We start from the raw sequence: 18577 nt of genomic DNA, 5'->3' as shown, positions 1-18577 counted from the left end.
CAGAAAGAAAAAAAATGAAAAGACAGAAAGGAACATAGCCCACCGACCAGAGCGCAAAGCTGACCTAATTATTAATCACTGCAAATGCAGCAACATGACACTTTTTAATTAATTGGCTGACTATGTGTGGCCTATTTGCCAACATGTTTGGGGAGCAGGTCTTACAGCATGGCTACAGACGTGTTATATTTAATTAGGACTGGAGGCTTCTCTTAGCACAAGCCCCGCAGTGGGACGATCAGGGCTAGCACTCTCCCAAGGGATGTTAGGAAGCTGTAATTTTTCAGGTCACTTACGCAGACAATTGCAAATTTCTAGCTAAATTAGAAAACCCATCTAAAACAACCATAAGGCTATCTAGTCCTATAATGGAGCTCTAGTAGTAATTTTTTTCTTCAGGAGCAAGGCGTCTGCATTAGAATGTAATTAAAACTGTGTTCCTTTCTCTTTCTAAGTTTCACCAGGAGAGATTTAAACAAATCTCCAGCTCACATCAGTAAATTCTCATGTGAATTACGAACAGTGAATGAGAAAGGAAACTGGAATTACTTCATTTAATGGCAAAAAAAAAAAAAGCTTCCTCAAAGATAGACTTAATTTTGAAATAATCTGTGATTGTTTAGGCTGTGCTTCAAATTGAGTTGACACACACACATACACCTAGGGCTAATCCACTTAACATCATGTTTTGGGGAAGTGGGAGGAAAGCAAAAAACCTGAAATCCATTTTCTCTGTATAGACAGGAACCCTAGTTCTGTATAAACCTGGGAACTCTGAAGAGCCATCGCTACCTGCTGCAACCCTTTTCCACCCGGCTCGTTATTCAAATACTAAAGTAGTAAACATTTAGTTTAACCAGTAATACACTTCTTAAGTAGTTTCATCAATATTGCCCTACTCTTCCTCAAATTTGACAACTTTTATTTTTATCATTATGTTTTAAATATAAATAGCATCAGGATTTCCAGCTGCGTCATGACACATGACACTATTCAGGCTATAAATGTTTCGAGCACCTCCACAAGAGGTTTGGCTAACTAGAGCTCCACCTGAGATGGATATTTGAATGTAATCTCACATCTGTTCACACACTTTTTTGGGGATTGGATTTCCCCCTCACCTATGTTCTCACCTATTTGTTCACCTGCCAATTCCCACTCACCAGCCAGCCATCCCCGATCATGGCTGTGGCCATCTAATTATATTATGGCAAGTTCAAAACCAGAAGATAAGGCAAATGCTTTTCTTTTGCACCCTCTGGAGCTGTTCACACACCTTTTTCACAACTTGACTCATTATACTGTTGTAGGTAAGCTAGCACTTTTATATCTGTTTACATGTATGTGTTTGTTTTAAAACACTAATCTCTAGTCTATCTGTTTTTGTTTCTGATAGTTTTCAGCTGTCACAAATTCAATCCCTAGTGACCTCCAGTGGGTTTTAGTATTCTCCAAAATACTCAACATTATGGGAAGGACCTTGGACAAAGACAGGATTTGTGTATTTTGATCTGAATGGAATATGAAGATTTAAAAACAAACTTTAACACTTTAGCAACAAGTTTAAAATCACAGTTCCTACAAATTCATGACCATGCCAAAATCAAATCTCTCTAGTGCTTCACGTATTTTATTGTTTAATTTATTTCCATTTGAGTGGTGATGAACACAGTATTGGTGTTCTACCACTGTGGCCTTTCTACCTTTCACAGGAAATTGCAGCTAAGATGGATTTTGTATGTGATCGTAGATCGTTCAGCCTTAATAGCAGGATCCTGCAATAAGATCATAACTTGGAGATAAACACTTCACACGCAATAAAATAGTGCTTTTCTGTTTACTCTCACCCACTTTGTGACAGCTGTTTGAAATTCAATTTGGGCAGATATGAGAAAATCCATAGGTAATTATATAAGAGTCAAGACTCCATTACTGTTGCTTATGACTACTGTAGAATAAATCAATCTAAGTTAATGACTTGTCAGAATGTGTTTGATATATCTCAGGTTGACAGTACTAAAGAGTGCAAAACATCTTCTTTTACCCAGAAATCTACCTTATGCATGGATACATTTTTGATTAATTATGTATTCGTTAGACACAAGGCATCCTTAAATGTGAGCAAGATAATGAAAAGTATACAATCTGTAAAGAAAATATTAATTATTGCATATTAATCATTGGCAATCTGGACCATCATGTACTGGTTAATCCAGTGATCAAAAATATAATACATATGAAGTCTTTTTCCACATGATATTCAGAATCGGAGGTTGCTTACTAAAGAATAACCAGATTCTGTTCAGAAACAGGCACACACAAAATTCAGAGCTAGAGACACACAAATGCCCCTATTAACGCAAAGGCTGTGCACTATCCTCCTTGCTAAATTATCACCATGGGTGGTAAGAGTCAGCAGAACAGGGAATGAATTTCCCGCCTCTTAGAATAAAGCCCTTGAGTGCTTTTCTCTCTCCTTTAAAGAGAAGGGCACAGACACTGAAATGACACACCGCTGAATCGTAATAGCTCAGTGGTTTAAAAGCACTTTAGACACCCCCTTAACATGGAGACAGACCCAGACACATTTCCCAAAAGTACCGTTTCGGCCACTGCTAAAAGCCTTTTAAGGCAAGTTAAAGGTGGCAGAATACACACAAACTCTCGTGAAATTACTGAGAAAGAAGGGCACATGACACGTCACCTCCTGCATATCAAAAACATGGTATGATTATAATTCATTTAAGCAAATATGAACATTGAATTTACATATCTCACTTCTGAACAAAGAATGCTAGCTTGTTTCTGGAAGACAAAATTGACTCATTCGCTTTATCAATGATCTATCATGGATATATTATTCATGCAATCACATAGTGCAAAATGCAGCTAAAAGTGGCTTTGTTGTATTGCTAGGGATGACCTACTGCTGTGCTCAATTTCACTCAACTTATCAGCACAATTCCTTTCATATCCCTAGAGGAGCATGAGGTGCAATTTGCTGAAAGCAATAGGGAAATACGTGAACACAGATTATACAGAAGATTGTCCAGTTTTCTCCCATTACACAGGTGAGTCAAGACTGAAAAGCCACTAGTAATACTTTAACCCTTAAATAGTCATTTGGGGTCTGTCATACTTGGACCAGATTAAGAGAAACATTCTGTACACAGGTTAAAATAAACAATGAGAGTTTTTTTCTCAATAATATAATGAGAGTGTGTATATATATATATATATATATATATATATATATATATATATATATATATATATATAGCCATGACATAACATGAATGGGAATAGTCAGATCGGAATTTCTGTGTTTTTTTCTCAACACACTTTAACATGCACGTGCATGTCACTGTCATCATGATTCAACAGTGAAGGACAGCAACAGAAATGACTATATTTAGTAGAAGGATTGGGAAATTGGTGATTTACTGGATATTTGGGGAAAGGATTCAAGCAAAACCAGAAAGAACCTAATGAAACTGAGTAGTATTTGAAACAATTACCCAGGAAATGTGCACATCCGGGGCATTTCGGAGACAGGTGTGTTCACATTAAAGACAGATATGGTTACGGATGTAAACGGACATGACAAAAACATCTGATCTGAACAAAAAATTGGAATTGCTCCAAGAAGCTTGTAATGTGAATGTAGCCTCAGGCCATGCCATTGATATTGGGGGCTTTTAATTAATTAATTGTGCTCAAGTTCATACGTCTATACTACCTATCAATAGACATTTTAATTAAAGTGCTAGTATGGCGATGGAAGATATTCTGCCACTGACACCAACAACATATTTCTGGAAGACTATGCACATATTTTAAATGCTTTTTTTAATTGGTCTATTCAAAACAGAGATTGAACTATGCCTACTCCAAGAAGAAAAAAAAAACAAAAAACAAACAAACAAACAAACAAAAAAAAACAAGCTAAAGCAAACTACAATTTCATAATTAAATCTTGTGCAGGAATTTATTTCTTGACCCCAACTTAGCATCCCATAGCCACATTAAACTAAAATGTCTTTACCACATTACACGCAAGAAAAAAAGGAACAATTCCAGTGAAGACAAAACACTGCATATTTAGAAGCATTATTGCACGATTTCAAACCGCTAGTGCAAGTCCTTGATTTAATTAAAGCATTCCAGGTTTTGGTTTATTTCACATCTCACCTTAAGAAAAAGTGCTTGTGATTTGAACAAGCAACTTACAGGTTACGCAGAGTTTATAGGTCTCTGGAGACTTGAAAAGTTATGTCTATTGATAGACATTTTTAATTAAAGAGTTGGCATAGGGATGTGAGATACTGTACAGTATATACTGTGGCCATTGCCACCCACATGATATATGCATGTGGACTATTGTGCATGTATTTAAAAATATATGACTTTCATTAAACTGATCCATTGAACTACACCTAACATTATTGCATTATTGAAAATTCAATATGGCAAATTAAGCAGCAGGAAAAGAAATCCAGTGAAGTCTGGCACAAGCATTTTGATTTCTAGACTCATTTGAAAACCCCCAAATCCCAGAAGTTGACTAGGGTAAAAAGGGTAGCTAATGTTATTTAATAACTTAAGGTGAGATAGTTTGCTAGTTAAATGCATTAATACAGAAGGGAAACAAGTGAGTATATAATCATTATCCTCTCCTATCAAAATGTCTAACGAAGAACACTGAGTTTGCAATCCTGGCAAAAAGACATCAAGTCCTTGTCTATGGGATTTGGTGTTTTGTCCTCACATTGTACATTAAATCTATTATCTTTATCTATTCATTTATCTATTATCTTTAACTATTATCTATTATCTTTTCCAGTCTGGCAAGTACCTTTACTTTCTCTCAATACTGTATACTGTGCTGAACTTTCTTTCTTTCTATATTTATTTTTTTGCATGTTCCTGATTCGGTTAAAAAAACAACAACAACAACAACAACAACAACAACAAAAAACAAACAAGTGGCTTGAGGTGCTTTATGTGCCTTGCTAGTATTAATAAAAATGAATAGTCCAGACATAAAATCTGCTTGTCACTGGTGCCCAGGTAAGATATTTTCCCACCCCTGTTTAGATTATCTACTCAACACCATCAAACACAAACCTTTTGCTATTTGCTGAGAATCATGTGATAAACTGGTTCCTGACGTCCTAAAGAAGATTTGCAGAGTCTATAAAGTAGTCTATCCAAATAGTGCTACAATGAAAAAGATTAAAATCCTATCTATAGGCTTTCACACTGATTTTCATTGTGAAACAGTGTGCATGTTCTCTTAACACTGGTCACCACTGAGTTATTTATAAACCCAGAAAAGTGAAAAGAGCTGATACAGTTCATAAAAGCTTTTCCTCAGGTCAATTTATCAAACATCCCTGGTTTGCTTTCTAGCCGACAGATGCTATGTAAATTCACCCGAGCTCCTTTGGGAGATAAGAGGAGTCTGATTGGAGCATAGTTTATTTAGAACTGTGTTCGACATAAATCATCAGGCTGCAAAGACACAGAAGACAACTCACCTTTCGCTTTGTTTTTGGTTGCCGCCTCTGTAAAAAGAGAGATAGATAGAGCGAGTGAGAGCGAGAGAGAGAGAGAGAGAGAGAGAGAGAGAGAGAGAGAGAGAGAGAGAGAGAGAGAGAGACAGACAGTCAGGCAGATTGTAAAAGCAAAATATGCTGTTCTATAGATGCATTCCTTTAATCTAGCCCTGTTTACATTTAAGTGGTATTCCTTGACATTGTGTTCGTCTTTCTGTCAGGCACTTTGAAAAGAGCTTGTGCCTGAATGCATATGTCTTGTCCTTTCATTATGCCAGGCCTTCTGTTTTGCATGCATTTCTGCCATATATACTTGGTGATGAGGAGCATAATGGTGATATTTTACAGCATGCGCCATCTGCATAGAGTTCTTTGCGAAGCCTGCTGAATAATTAAGTTCAACCTTTCAGAGTCAGTGTGAACACAGAACATCAAAGGATGAAGTGAGCCTAAAGAATGAAATGACACTGATGTTAGCGTCACGCGGGAATGTGACAAAAGAATAGCACAATAGGGTCTTTTATCATAGTTCCAAGGACTTTCTTACTTCCTCACAACCCACATACTCTAAGAACTAAGAGCAAAGAAGATATGCATTAGGCACAGCTTTGCTAATTATAAAAGCATTATCTACGTTACACAAGGATTTTTGATGAGACATTTTCGGAAACTGAAAGGACAATGATATAACATCATCATGCTAGATTGTTATATAGAGTAGATCATAAATATATTGCCTTTCTGCTAAGGATTTAAGGGACTAATATCTTTAGACAATAGATTGGATCCGAGCCTACAGGGCAATGAAGCTAACATTACTCAGTCTGCTGGGCGAAAGGGCACTGGCATACCGTTTAAAGATTCATTGTTTTTGACACTCGTTAATCTCTCCTGTACCAGTGCCCTTCCCATGTTCCCTTTTACATTTAGGTTATTAATCTATGACGCCATGTGAGGTGTTGGAATATAAGTGTTGACATAGTCAGACTCCATGATAAGATTCTCCTTGCTGTGGGCAGAAAATGCTTGCCAATTCCTGAGAAGAATAACAAGCATGCACTAGAACGCAAATGCCTTTAATCGAACTGTATTTGTTTAGCATAAAGATTGTCCCTGTAATTTTTCCCATGTAGCTTATTGTTTGCTATATGTGACTTGTAACTGAAAAAAAAGACCTGACATGATATTCTAAGGATGTTCGTTTATACAAGACTTTACTTAACAGTAATGTTAATACATTACACATTACATACATGACACTTGCCTAAACATTCCATGAAAACTGATTTAAACATATATACACATAAATATAAACATATGGCTTGATACAACATTTCATCTAATATTATAGTGACATAATTCATTATTTCATCTCCAGCAAGCGCTTTATCCTGGTCAGTGAATCCAGAACTATGGGTGTGAGGAATACACCCTGGATGGGACACCAGTCCATCAGAGGGCACCACACATACATTCGCACACTTATTTGCACACACATTCATGTCTAGAGGCAAACTAGACATTTAATCCATCCCAGCATGTTTTTGAGAAGTGGGAGGAAACCAGGAAACCCAATGAAAACATGTATACAGGAAGAATATTTGAAACTCCAAACAACCTTTAGTTTAAGATTGAAATGGAGACTCTGAACATCACTTTGGATCCTGACACCCAGGCTAACATTATACTGGAGTGAAATGATACTGTATATAATTTTACTGACCTATGAATGTATTATGACACTTTCTGGGCTGATGTATATTAGAACATGATGACAACTGATGTTATAGCTTACTGTAATGTTGGTATGTCTCCTAATGATTATGACACAATATGTCAAACATCAAAACCAAACTCACTTTAGTTTAGGGTCAGAGACAATATACAAACCTTACACCGATCAGCCATTACATTAAAACCACCTGCCTAATATTGGGTAGGTCCTCCCTGTGTCACCAAAACAGCTCTGACCCATCCTGTTTTAGAGATGCTCTGAACCGATCGTCTAGCGATCACAATTTGGCCCTTGTCAAAGTCACTCAGATCCTTATGCTTGCCCATTTTTCCTGCTTTCAACACATCATCTTCAAGAACTTACTGTTTACTTTCTGCCTAATATACCCTACCCAATGTCAGGTGCCACTGTAACGAGATAATCAATGTTTTTCACATCATCTGTAAGTGGTGTTAATGTTATGGCTGATTGTTGCATAAAGCTCACTTTTTTCTGGGTTACTGCAAATATTAAATGTAATAATTATGCAAAAATATATTATAATTATAATCTAAGTCAGCACAAAAAGTGTCATAACAGCAAGATGTCAACAAAAATCGATATCACTAATCTAATATTCCAAGTGTTACTTCACATCAAAATTAAGGAATATGTTGTTACATCATCTGACATATGGGCGCACGGAGTTTGCATATTCTCCGCGTGTTGTGGGGGTTTCCTCCGGGTACTCCGGTTTCCTCACCCAGTCCAAAGACATGCATGGTAGGCTGATTGGCATGTCTAAAGTGTCCGTAGTGTATGAATGGGTGTGTGAGTGTATGTGTGATTGTGTGCCCTGCGATGGATTGGCACCCTGTCCAGGGTGTACCTCGCCTTGTGCCCAATGCTCCCTGGGATAGGCTCCAGGTTCCCCGTGACCCCGAAAAGGATAAGCGGTATAGAATATGGATGGATGGATCATCTGACATATGATGGGATAAGCATTTATAAATGATAATGTAGGTTTATGTCAGCTGTCATGTCATATACTTCTATGAACACCAGCCTTAAATAAAGTGTTACCCAGTACTGGATTGGTCACATCCATTCCTCAGTGTAACAGTAATCAAGGCATAACTGACATCCACAGTTAATCCGTGGAAGGCTTCTATTATATGCTCAGTGGTATGATGAATGTCCTCCATGCTCGTCCGTCCTTAAAAATGCATTAAAATGCTATGCTTTGAGAGGAGAATGGCAATTAGGCTGCAGTCCTGCAAAGTCCTCAGCCTCGACTGCTCCGTGGCATACTCAGATCTATGTCTCTCTCTTTCTCTCCTGTTCTGAAACCTGCCTGTGGGGGGCAGGTCCCTGTGGTGATTAGTCTAACCAACCATGAGAAAGAAAGGCTTTGTCCTCCACCACACAAGATCAGGGCCCGTCTCCCTCACCCTGCCAAACAGCTCCATCCCCTGCGGTCTATTGTTTTCGACTGACCCCTTGTCCGAGAACAACTCATCATACTCTGTTCACAAATTCTACTATCCTCTTTTCTTGAAAATGTTTTGCAATAAATAAATGCTTGGAGAAACTTACAGTTAGTGTTTATGGAATAAGCAGTGTGCTTGTCCTCTCAATGCCCTTTAAAAGAGCACCGCCTCTCAGCGTTGATAATTAGAAAGAGCTGAGATATGCATGAAAAGGCATGAGACTTCTTTTGCATTTCAGGTCAGTCTGCATTCTGCTTGATAGTAATTTACTTACAGGTTCTCTGATGAAAAAGACTGCATGTGTTTGAATATATTTACCTAAAGGCCTATGTTGTTCAGCTGAAACATGCTAATATGGCTGAAAACCTCATGGCTACTTATGAAACATGTTAAAATGGAGGAGAAAGCGTTATCAAAGAAAATATATCACAGAAAACACCTATGTTTGCCTTAACTAACGTTATTTATTGCATTTGTACTTGTTTCATGAAATACACCTGCATTGACAAATAAAAATGACATTTCAGCATGTTCCTGAATGTTGCTAACTCCCAGAACTCTGATTTCCAGGTGTAAACATTAAAGCTTGTTTTCAGCCTCAGTACTGCAAACATGTTCATTAAGGTATTGTTCATGTTAGACAATGCAAGCTCAAATTTACTCAATGATCATATGAACATCGGTTAATGCAGGTGTTGATGTTTTTTAGATTTAAAAAAGTGTATTAATGCTAATCATCATGTTTTGTTCATGTTAAATATATTTTATTAAATTACACGATATGGCCAAAAGTATGTGGACACCTGATCTGCTTGATCATCCGCATTTTCTGAATCTGACTCAGGCTCAAACTGATACTGTAAAACTGATGTCATGTTGCTAAGTAGCTTAGAATTGCTTTAGAAGCCTTGGAGGCTGAAGCTAACCTAAGAGGTGTTACAGTTCTGATACATGCTTGAGGTTTTTGGCCAATCACAATGCAACAGATCAGCTGGCCAATCAGAGCACTCTGGGCTTTTTGGAAGGAGAGGCTTTGGAGAAATCAGAGTGTTTCAGGCAGCCTGGGAATAGAGGTATTGCAATAATGTACAGTATGTGACAAATGATGCATTTTTTAACATTAAAGCATGTTAACCTATTCTATTACACCCAATAAACAAACTAATGAATGTTTAAAAATGTTTTAAAATCATGATATTGACCCCTTAATTATTTTTTAAAAGGATATTAATGCTAAACATAATGTTTTGTTCATGTTAACTATATTTTATTAAATAACACTATATGGCCAAAAGTATGTGGACACCAGACTCTCATACCCATATGTGTTTTTTCCCTGAACTGTTGCCACAAAGTTGGAAGAACAAAACTGTACATAATGTCTTTGTATGCTGTAGCATTAAATTTCCCTTCATTGGAACTCATGGGCCAAAACCTGTTCCAGCATGACAATGGCACTGTGCACAAAGCAAGGTCAATGAAGACATGGTTTGTCAAGTTTGGAGTGGTACAACTTGAGTGGCCTGTACAGAGCCCTGACCTCAACCCCACTGAACACGTTTGTGTTGTGAATGCTGACTGTGCGCCAGCCCTCCTCGCCCAACATCAGTGTCTAACCTCACTAATGCTCTTGTGGCAGAATGAACACAAATCCCCACAGCCACGGTACAAACTCCAGTGCAAAGCTTTCACAGAATAGTGGAGGTTATTTTAACAGCAAAGGGGAACTACATAGGGAGTGGGATGTTAATCAATCACATATGGGTGTGATGGTCAGGTGTCCACAAACTTTTGGCCATATAGTGTATGTCAGTTATGTAAAACATTACTGAACATTTATCACATTCAGAATAAGAGATACGGCATTCTGAAGTGATATAACTATTCGACCATTTTGTTACTTGATAATGATCTGTGAGATCCTAACACACTAAATATTTTTCTGCTATAAATTTGTCTTCGTCATTTTTCCTTAAGGGAATGAAAACTGTAAATAAATAGATATAATCAGATACACAGACACAGACACATTTTCTGGCTATAATTCTTTACATAACTAAGCATCAGAAACTAGCAGAGAGTCACTCTGTTAGTCACTGTAATATATAAAAAAGAGAAAATTAGATAAGAAAATGAATATGCTACCTCAATATTCACCATCAGCTTTCTTTCCCTCTTAACTAGTTTGGTTTAATGTGACTGGAGTACCCTATTAAATGAATAATATATAAGCAAAAGTGCCCTCTTCCCCCATCATCCACCACTATGAGAGGTGACGGTCTGCCCATTGTCACCGCCATGCTGTTTCTTTCACCTGTGCTCACCTTAGCATTAATATTTTATCACTTCTATATTATTGATGAAGCATGAGCTGTATGTAATGGGAAATGCCGCGGGCCAATTACAGTGACAACTGAACACAATACACACATTGAGAACCCCCACATAAACACTTCAGACTTCCCCATGGGGACACTTAACACTATACACTTTTAGACTTTTTTTGTTTTCTGCTTTATGGGAGAACAATGTTAAAAGTTAAATTCGTAGAGTTATTCGTAGAGTTCGTAGTAAAATAAATCAGAGTATAAAGCCCAACCATATTTGAAGCTGAATATAAAGACCACATTGAAAGGTCAATCATACATTTGTACAATACCTCCATGGCTCTTTTGTGGACTCCAGAGGAGAAAATTGTACAGTGTTTCAAAGAAATTACACTTAAGTACATATTGAGTGAAGAAATTAAAAAGAGAAAATGGAAAATACAATAAAGAGGAAAATTGCATGTTATTATGCTGTATTTCGTTTCTTTCACTCTTTATTTCTCTGCAGTAAGGAAAGATGTGAAAATGGCTTTGGGGAATACAGGACGATCTTGGTAAATGTCAAACCAAATAATGTTTGTGGCTGTAAAATTAGAATTGGTATTTACCCAAAAAACTACAACGGAACATACTCCTAAAAAGAGAAAAATTAGCCTTTATGCTTTCATGCTTTATGCAATATTGGTTGATTAGAGCAGTAGGAAAGACTCTATTTACTTACTGTGTATTGTTGATGTTTAGGTTTGAATCCCAGCCAGGCAGGTAGTGACTAAACTACTCATTCAAATATAATTTCTGTGTTAGTAATTTCACGATAAATCTGTGAAACTCTGGTCGCTGCTTCTCTTCTCTATGTAGTTAGATCCCTTTCACTGAGTAATGTTGTTCATAATCCCAATATTGCATCTTGATTCTGATTCTTCTATGTAGTTTTTCTGGCATAGTATGGTTATAATTCTTGTTCACAATCAGTTCTAACTCTTACATAATACTGCATACAGGTTGATACACTGCTTAGTTGCAAGCAGGATGAAGATGCACCCATTCCATTCATGATAAAGCCAGGGAACTTTATCATGACTCATATCACAGTACTGTTATATTCTCAAATCTCACTGGTCAAAAGATGTTGATTAATTTTTCTATAATGGTTGCTCGAACAGATACATTATAGTTTCATTCACTGGCACTGATGCCACAAAAAAGTCTAAAAAACAAAAAAAAAAACAAAAAAACCCTACTTGTTATTTGACAAAGAAAGCAATATATAATTGAAGCTTTCTGTACGGAAATATTTATTTAACATTTATGGAAGGAGTCTCTAGTGTCAGTGCTTTCTAATGGTCACTAAGTTTTCACATGAGAGTCTTCAGAGTCTTATTCATTTCAAGAGCGGATAAAAGATTCTACATCCACTATAACATAAGTGATAACAGGAACAAACTTGTCTCACAGATGTTCAACATCATCTGTGAGATGTGGTTAAAAGGTATGATGTGTCATTCATTACTAAACTTGTAATAAACTAAACTGTAATCAAGTTGCCAAGTTGATGTGGTATAAGTGAAATAAAACACTTCAGGACATGCTGATATAGGAAAGAAAAGAACTTCAGAGAGGTAACAGTCACTCTCACTTCAACCCCTCGTTGATTCTTTTCCTATAACAACACACCCGGTCATGTTTTATTCCTTACATACAAACAGACACTTGATATTTGAATTCACCACCAGGCTTGGCTGGCATTTACACTTAACTCTAGACCACAAATCTATAAAGGAAAGCACAGCTTTTTCCAAATGCAGCATCTTAGTCCTCAGCATTGTCCTGCCAGCAGCCCAAATACCTTGAAACTCCACATTACTCAGTATGCAGATAGAGTAGAGAAAATTACTTTGACATTAAGCGTCTTGTCCCTTTGCATGCTGATGAGGGACAGCGAGACAGAGGGGTAATAGTGATGGAGGATTCAACCTTCTGCTGTCCTTATCTGACATCTCCTTGGAGGAAAGACAACCTGTCAACACAGCACCTCCTGCTCTGCCCAGACTTATGCTGACAACAGAAACGACATTAGTGATTGCGTGCCCGTACACACATAAAACAGCCGTTTGACAGGCAGACCAAAAATAAATTAGAGAAGAGGGGTATTTTACCATTCCCTGTTGAGTTGTATACACACACACGGCAGTTCGATTAATTAAAAAAAAAACCTTACCTGAGAAGGACTTAATAAGGTGATGACTACAGAGCTAATGATTTCCAAATAGTTGCCTCTGTGATAACGAAACATAATTGATAATAATCAGGAACAGAAAGCAATAAAAAATCTCTGATATAATTAAAATAGTCTTGGCCTCAACTGTGCACCAGTAAGGCCTGATGAAGTACTTCAAGGAGATTAAGAGAAGTAAAGGAGATTTGCAGAAAATTACATATTTGGAAATTAATTTAGGTTTTGATTAGAACTGCTCGTTCTTTATCACATTGTACACCAGGTTAGTCAGCAAGACACTTCCAAGTTCATGCTCGCTATAGTGTTGCAACAGAGAGTGAAAATTAAGTAAAAGTATGCATAGATATATTTACACATGCTAAGTCTTACAGAAACGTCACACTTCAAATGTGATGAATCACTTTTATACATGTGTGATCATTTCATATGATTCATTTGTATCCACATTTTAATTTTTTCACATGTATTGTATCGCTTTTATTTTCTCACATGATTAATTCATTTTGCAATCAGATATTGTTCATGTGATGCCACATGTGATTACTTGAATTCACATGTGCAATTTTAGGTCATAAGATATTAAAATGGACCCCTTTTTTAAATGTGATCACATACTAGTCACACAATCATGTGGGGGGAAAAAACACCTCATGATCACATGTGAAACTTTTCCGTAAAAAGTTAATAGGTCTTTCCATAGGCTTACATAGCACCTATATATGCTCTTCAAGACAAATAACCAAAGCCTAGAATAATATTTCAAAAGTCTCACTAGAAACAGGCATAAAGTGTCATCTTTGTGCTGTTAGGTTGATATACAGTTGCAGTCAAACCCCCATTGCAAATCAGGTTAATTATCAAAATGTACAGACTTTCAGCTGTTTACAATGAACAAATCAAACAAAAGCGAGTCAAATAGTTCAACACAAAGAATGCTTCAAGTGGCTTCCCCAGATTGAATTGAAAATGCAACTTAATATCATTTCCCCAGTTTCAAAATTATTCAACCCCTGAATAAAATCCCTCACAATAGCACAAATATATAAAGTAGGTGTTGTCTCAAGCACACCTGATGTAACTAATCAAGGGCTTCATTAATAGCACCAGATGTGCTTGAGCTGGAACACATGAAATATCTGAACTCGCTAGGGGCAGAAAATTGAGGGTATGCATTGACGTCAGTTTCCCGCCGGAACACGCCCCCTCGGCCAAACTGAGTGGCAAAACATCCAGCAAAATGGCTGGTTTTAATAGAGGAAGCTGTGAAAACGCAAGTATAACTAGCTATAAGTCTGTACATTTTGACAATAAACCTGATTTTCAATTAGGGTTGAATCATTATGTTTGCAACTGTAACATGTGACATGACATAAGAAATGACTTGGATTTTTGTTGGCAAAAGGTTATGACACTCTCTGGGCTAACTTACATTAGCACAATATGAAAAATGACTTTGCAAGACCATGACACTTTAAAGACAGTTATGCAATATTTTCTCTGACCCTAAATTAGAGTAAGTTTAGTTTTGATGTTTGAAATGTCACCTACCAGAAGCACACAGCTACCAAGCCAGTTGGCATGTCAAATTCTCATGTAAGTCACACGAGAAAATGTCATTAACCCTAACACTGCCACATCCATGGCCAGGAACCAAGAGAGCAAAATTGGCTGTGCTCTCTGATAGCACTTTCTTCTAATGGGTTACACTGCGCTGTGACACAACATGAGCAGCAGTTAAAAAAGACGTGATGGCTGGTTTAATATTTTTCATCTTAACCTTCACCCTCCAGAGTCGTAAGCTGTTGTGCTATAGGGGAGAGCTGACTGGTGGGTGGGAAATGGCAGGTGACCAAATCGGGGAGAAAAGGGGCGCTCAGCTGACTGCATTGTAATGTCAGCTTGGCATGAAAATGAACAAATGTATCCATTTTCACAGATGATACCAGTTATAAAAAGATATTATAATTGTTTATGTAGGTTTATGTCATGAATTGTCAGGAGGGGCTTATGTAGGTTTCATATAGCTCTATAATTATACTCCACAACTTGCATAAACACCACTGAATAATATAGGTTTATAATTCATGATGCCTTGAAAATTGATTTGTAATAATGTCACGTTGGACGTGCGAAGTGGAACTCAAAAATGGACGTCTCCACGGAAGCGTGTCTTTTGTTTGCTTTGTCAGAGCACATAAAGCTAATAAACAGCTACATTAACTGCACTTTTACAGTTATGGGCCTGAGCGGCTTCTGCTACTGTTCTACTATAATGAACTTCAAACATTCATGCCAAATTTTGAGCTGAAATTGCAGTACAGCAACAAATTCTGCTGCTAGGATCCTGACTAGTGTCAGGAGAAATGAACACATCGCTCCAATGCTGAAGTCCTTGCACTGGCTCTCGGTCAGGTTTCGCATTTTTAAAATCCTTATGCTCACGTATAAGGCACTGCATGGTCTGGCCCCTCAGTATCTGTCTGGGATTTTAACTTTATGTACTCCCAAGTGTCATTTGCGCTTCTCTCAAACTGGTTTACTGGCCATCCCACAGACACAGGGCTTTCTTGTCCTATGCTCCTAGACTCCGGAATGTACTCCCTGCTCATATTAGAGATGCACAGAATTTAAGCATTTTTAAATCTAACCTAAAAACTAATTTTTTTTTAGGTTAGCTTTTTCTTAATGGTTTTAACCATTTTGTATTCAAATCTGTTTTTTGTTTTTTATGTTTTGTGTGTTTGTCTGTGCATTTTTTATTTTCTTGGTATTTTCTTATTATGTAAAGTGCCTTGGGTAAGCTTCTTCAAAGGCGCTATATAAAAATAAAGTTTATTATATTACTACTATTATAATAGCAGACAACAAAAAAGCCAGCTAACATTCGTATAAGTGATAACTGTAATGTTGATGATTATCTTCTCAAAACAGTGATTATTACAGTATGATCAATGACTTATCCAAGTCTATATATTATCTGATCTAAAGCTAAAACTGCTATAAACTAATTTAAAAGCAGAGAAAAGGTACTTTACACTGTTCACAGTGTGCATGGCCATGTTGATTTGATGTCACTCTGTAAATGGGGACGGAGCGTGACAAGTTGAGGGATGCGATTTCTGTGGCTTTTATTGGTTGGAGGCAGTGAATTACAAGTTGCAACCTCACCTCGAATGCAGCATACGTATGCAAAGCAGTGGCTACACACACACACACACACACACACACACACACACACATAGTGCTAATCAGACAGAAGCAGGATACAGTCTCTTGAGACAGTCCAGTCCCTTCTGATCCCTTGGCTCAAGTTATTTCATGTCACTGTGACCTTCGAGAAGAATATGCCCTAAATGGTTCCTCATCCATGCACACTGTGACCTTTCTAGCTCGGAGGCTTTTAGCCATACCTGCTGCACCACACAGATCCACCACCTGTTCAAAAGCCAGCTATCAGCACGCTCCGGCACTGAACGGACACTATAAAGACCGCAGGCTTTCAGTCACCTTGACAGTCAACAGCTCGAGACGGTAGAAATCAAAGTCTCATCCGGCTTTTGTTTTTATAGCCATGTTCTTACTGCCATATAAAGAGATACGATGGAAGAATCGCAATCATATAAGTGTGTAGTTACACTGTTTAATGGATTTGACTTTTTTCTAAAACTTATCCATGATACTATAAATGCAAAGAAATACTGCAGAGAAGGGAAAATTAAATTTCAATATGGAATGCATTGGAATTTACTAGCAATGTATATGATACCCCAAGGCATAAGCAAAGAAGAAAATAAAATGGCCAATAAAGAAACAAAGTAAAAACTTTGTCTGACCCCATTTGCACCTGCTTGTTTTATGGGTTTTGTATCGGGATTACACCATTATAAAATTTTATACACATGCGGTTATGTACATATGTGGGCAGCTTGAAATCTGATTCCTCATCTAAAAAAACCCCCCAAAAAACACATGCAACTTAACCAATTGAGATTTTAAAAAGTGCTGTTATTCATTTAATTACAGATGCCAACTTCAGCAGTAATGAATCACGTTTGTTATAATTTTATGTAATGCAAGTTTTGGCGAGATGGATGTATTTACACTTGTTCTGTATGAATGACATAAGGCCACGTACATATGAGCAGCAAAACTGCTGAGACAGTGAAGCCTTTGCTTCCCTATGGAGCCTGTAGGCACCAGTTTCCGCTGACCTTTTCAAAGTGCACCCAATAAGTTGAGCCCTCATATGTGACGTAGCGGAGCATGTTTTCTCCCATCTTCTACAAAGGAAAACTAAAGCCAGAACCGTTTTTATTTGAGATGTGCAGAATTGGGCTAGGCTTATGAATGATCTATATTTTCAAACATGTCTTGATAATGTATATTTTCAAACATGTCTTGATAATGTATTGTATTCAACCTCGTAGTAAACAAGTTTATGTTTGTATGGTTCGACTACCTTTTCGGTGAGAGAAGTGCAAAATGCTGTAGGTGGCCTGGAATGGGGCTAAAATGCCTGTATATGTATTTGGATATGAATTGCATGTGTAAAAGGGTTCTCTGACTTAAGCTTTAAATCCTCAATATGTTTAATTTTGCTGAGTGTAACATAATAATCTGATATCACTAATTAGCTACACTTAAATTAGTGCTTGAGCTAAATGGTATTATTATTTTTACACTGCTGAATATGGACTGTTTGCAGCTAAATCTATCTATCTATCTATCTATCTATCTATCTATCTATCTATATATATATATGTGTGTGTGTGTGTGTGTGTGTGTGTGTGTGTGTGTGTGTGTGTGTGTGTGTGTAACATGTGCGATTATCTGTATTAATATAAAAACATTCAACAACTGAGACATAAACTGAACAATTTTCACAGACATTTGATGAACAGAAATGGAATAATGAGTCCCTGCGTTGTTTTATTATAACCATCAGTATCATGCTATTCTAGTCTTGGTTTCTTGTAAGTCTCATTTTGTGTTTTGTTTCAACCTCATTAAAACGATTCTGCATTTGCATCCGTCTCACCATCCGTGACGTGAGAGGTTACGTGTAATTTTCCACTGCAAGGATGATCAGCTGTTCTTCCTGTCTCCCTGTAGCATTACAGACATTGCAGTTTACAATGCAGTTTTTGCTCTGGCCACATCTGCTGTCCTCATGTCTCCCTGCAGTAGGCCTATGGTATGTTCATGCAGGTGAGCAGGAACCCTAGGCATCTTTCTTCCGTGTTTTACAGAGT

General features: G+C 37.3%; 1 protein-coding gene across 6 annotated transcripts in view; it reads right to left on the bottom strand.

Annotated features, from left to right (window-relative positions):
* Nucleotides 1–18577, bottom strand: part of cadm2b (cell adhesion molecule 2b) — a 181854-nt gene that overhangs the window by 59304 nt on the left and 103973 nt on the right. For all 6 annotated transcript variants that reach the window (XM_017490324.3, XM_017490326.3, XM_017490325.3 and 3 more), the window contains exon 2: nucleotides 5541–5567. In XM_017490324.3, the coding sequence (XP_017345813.1) occupies nucleotides 5541–5567 (27 nt within the window). The remainder of the gene's footprint in view (nucleotides 1–5540; nucleotides 5568–18577) is intronic.

The sequence above is a fragment of the Ictalurus punctatus genome, chromosome 17 (genome assembly GCF_001660625.3).
Source record: "Ictalurus punctatus breed USDA103 chromosome 17, Coco_2.0, whole genome shotgun sequence".
NCBI classification, from domain to species: domain Eukaryota; kingdom Metazoa; phylum Chordata; class Actinopteri; order Siluriformes; family Ictaluridae; genus Ictalurus; species Ictalurus punctatus.
The sequence above is the reverse complement of the archived record's forward strand: the minus strand, read 5'-3'. Positions and strand labels throughout refer to the sequence as shown.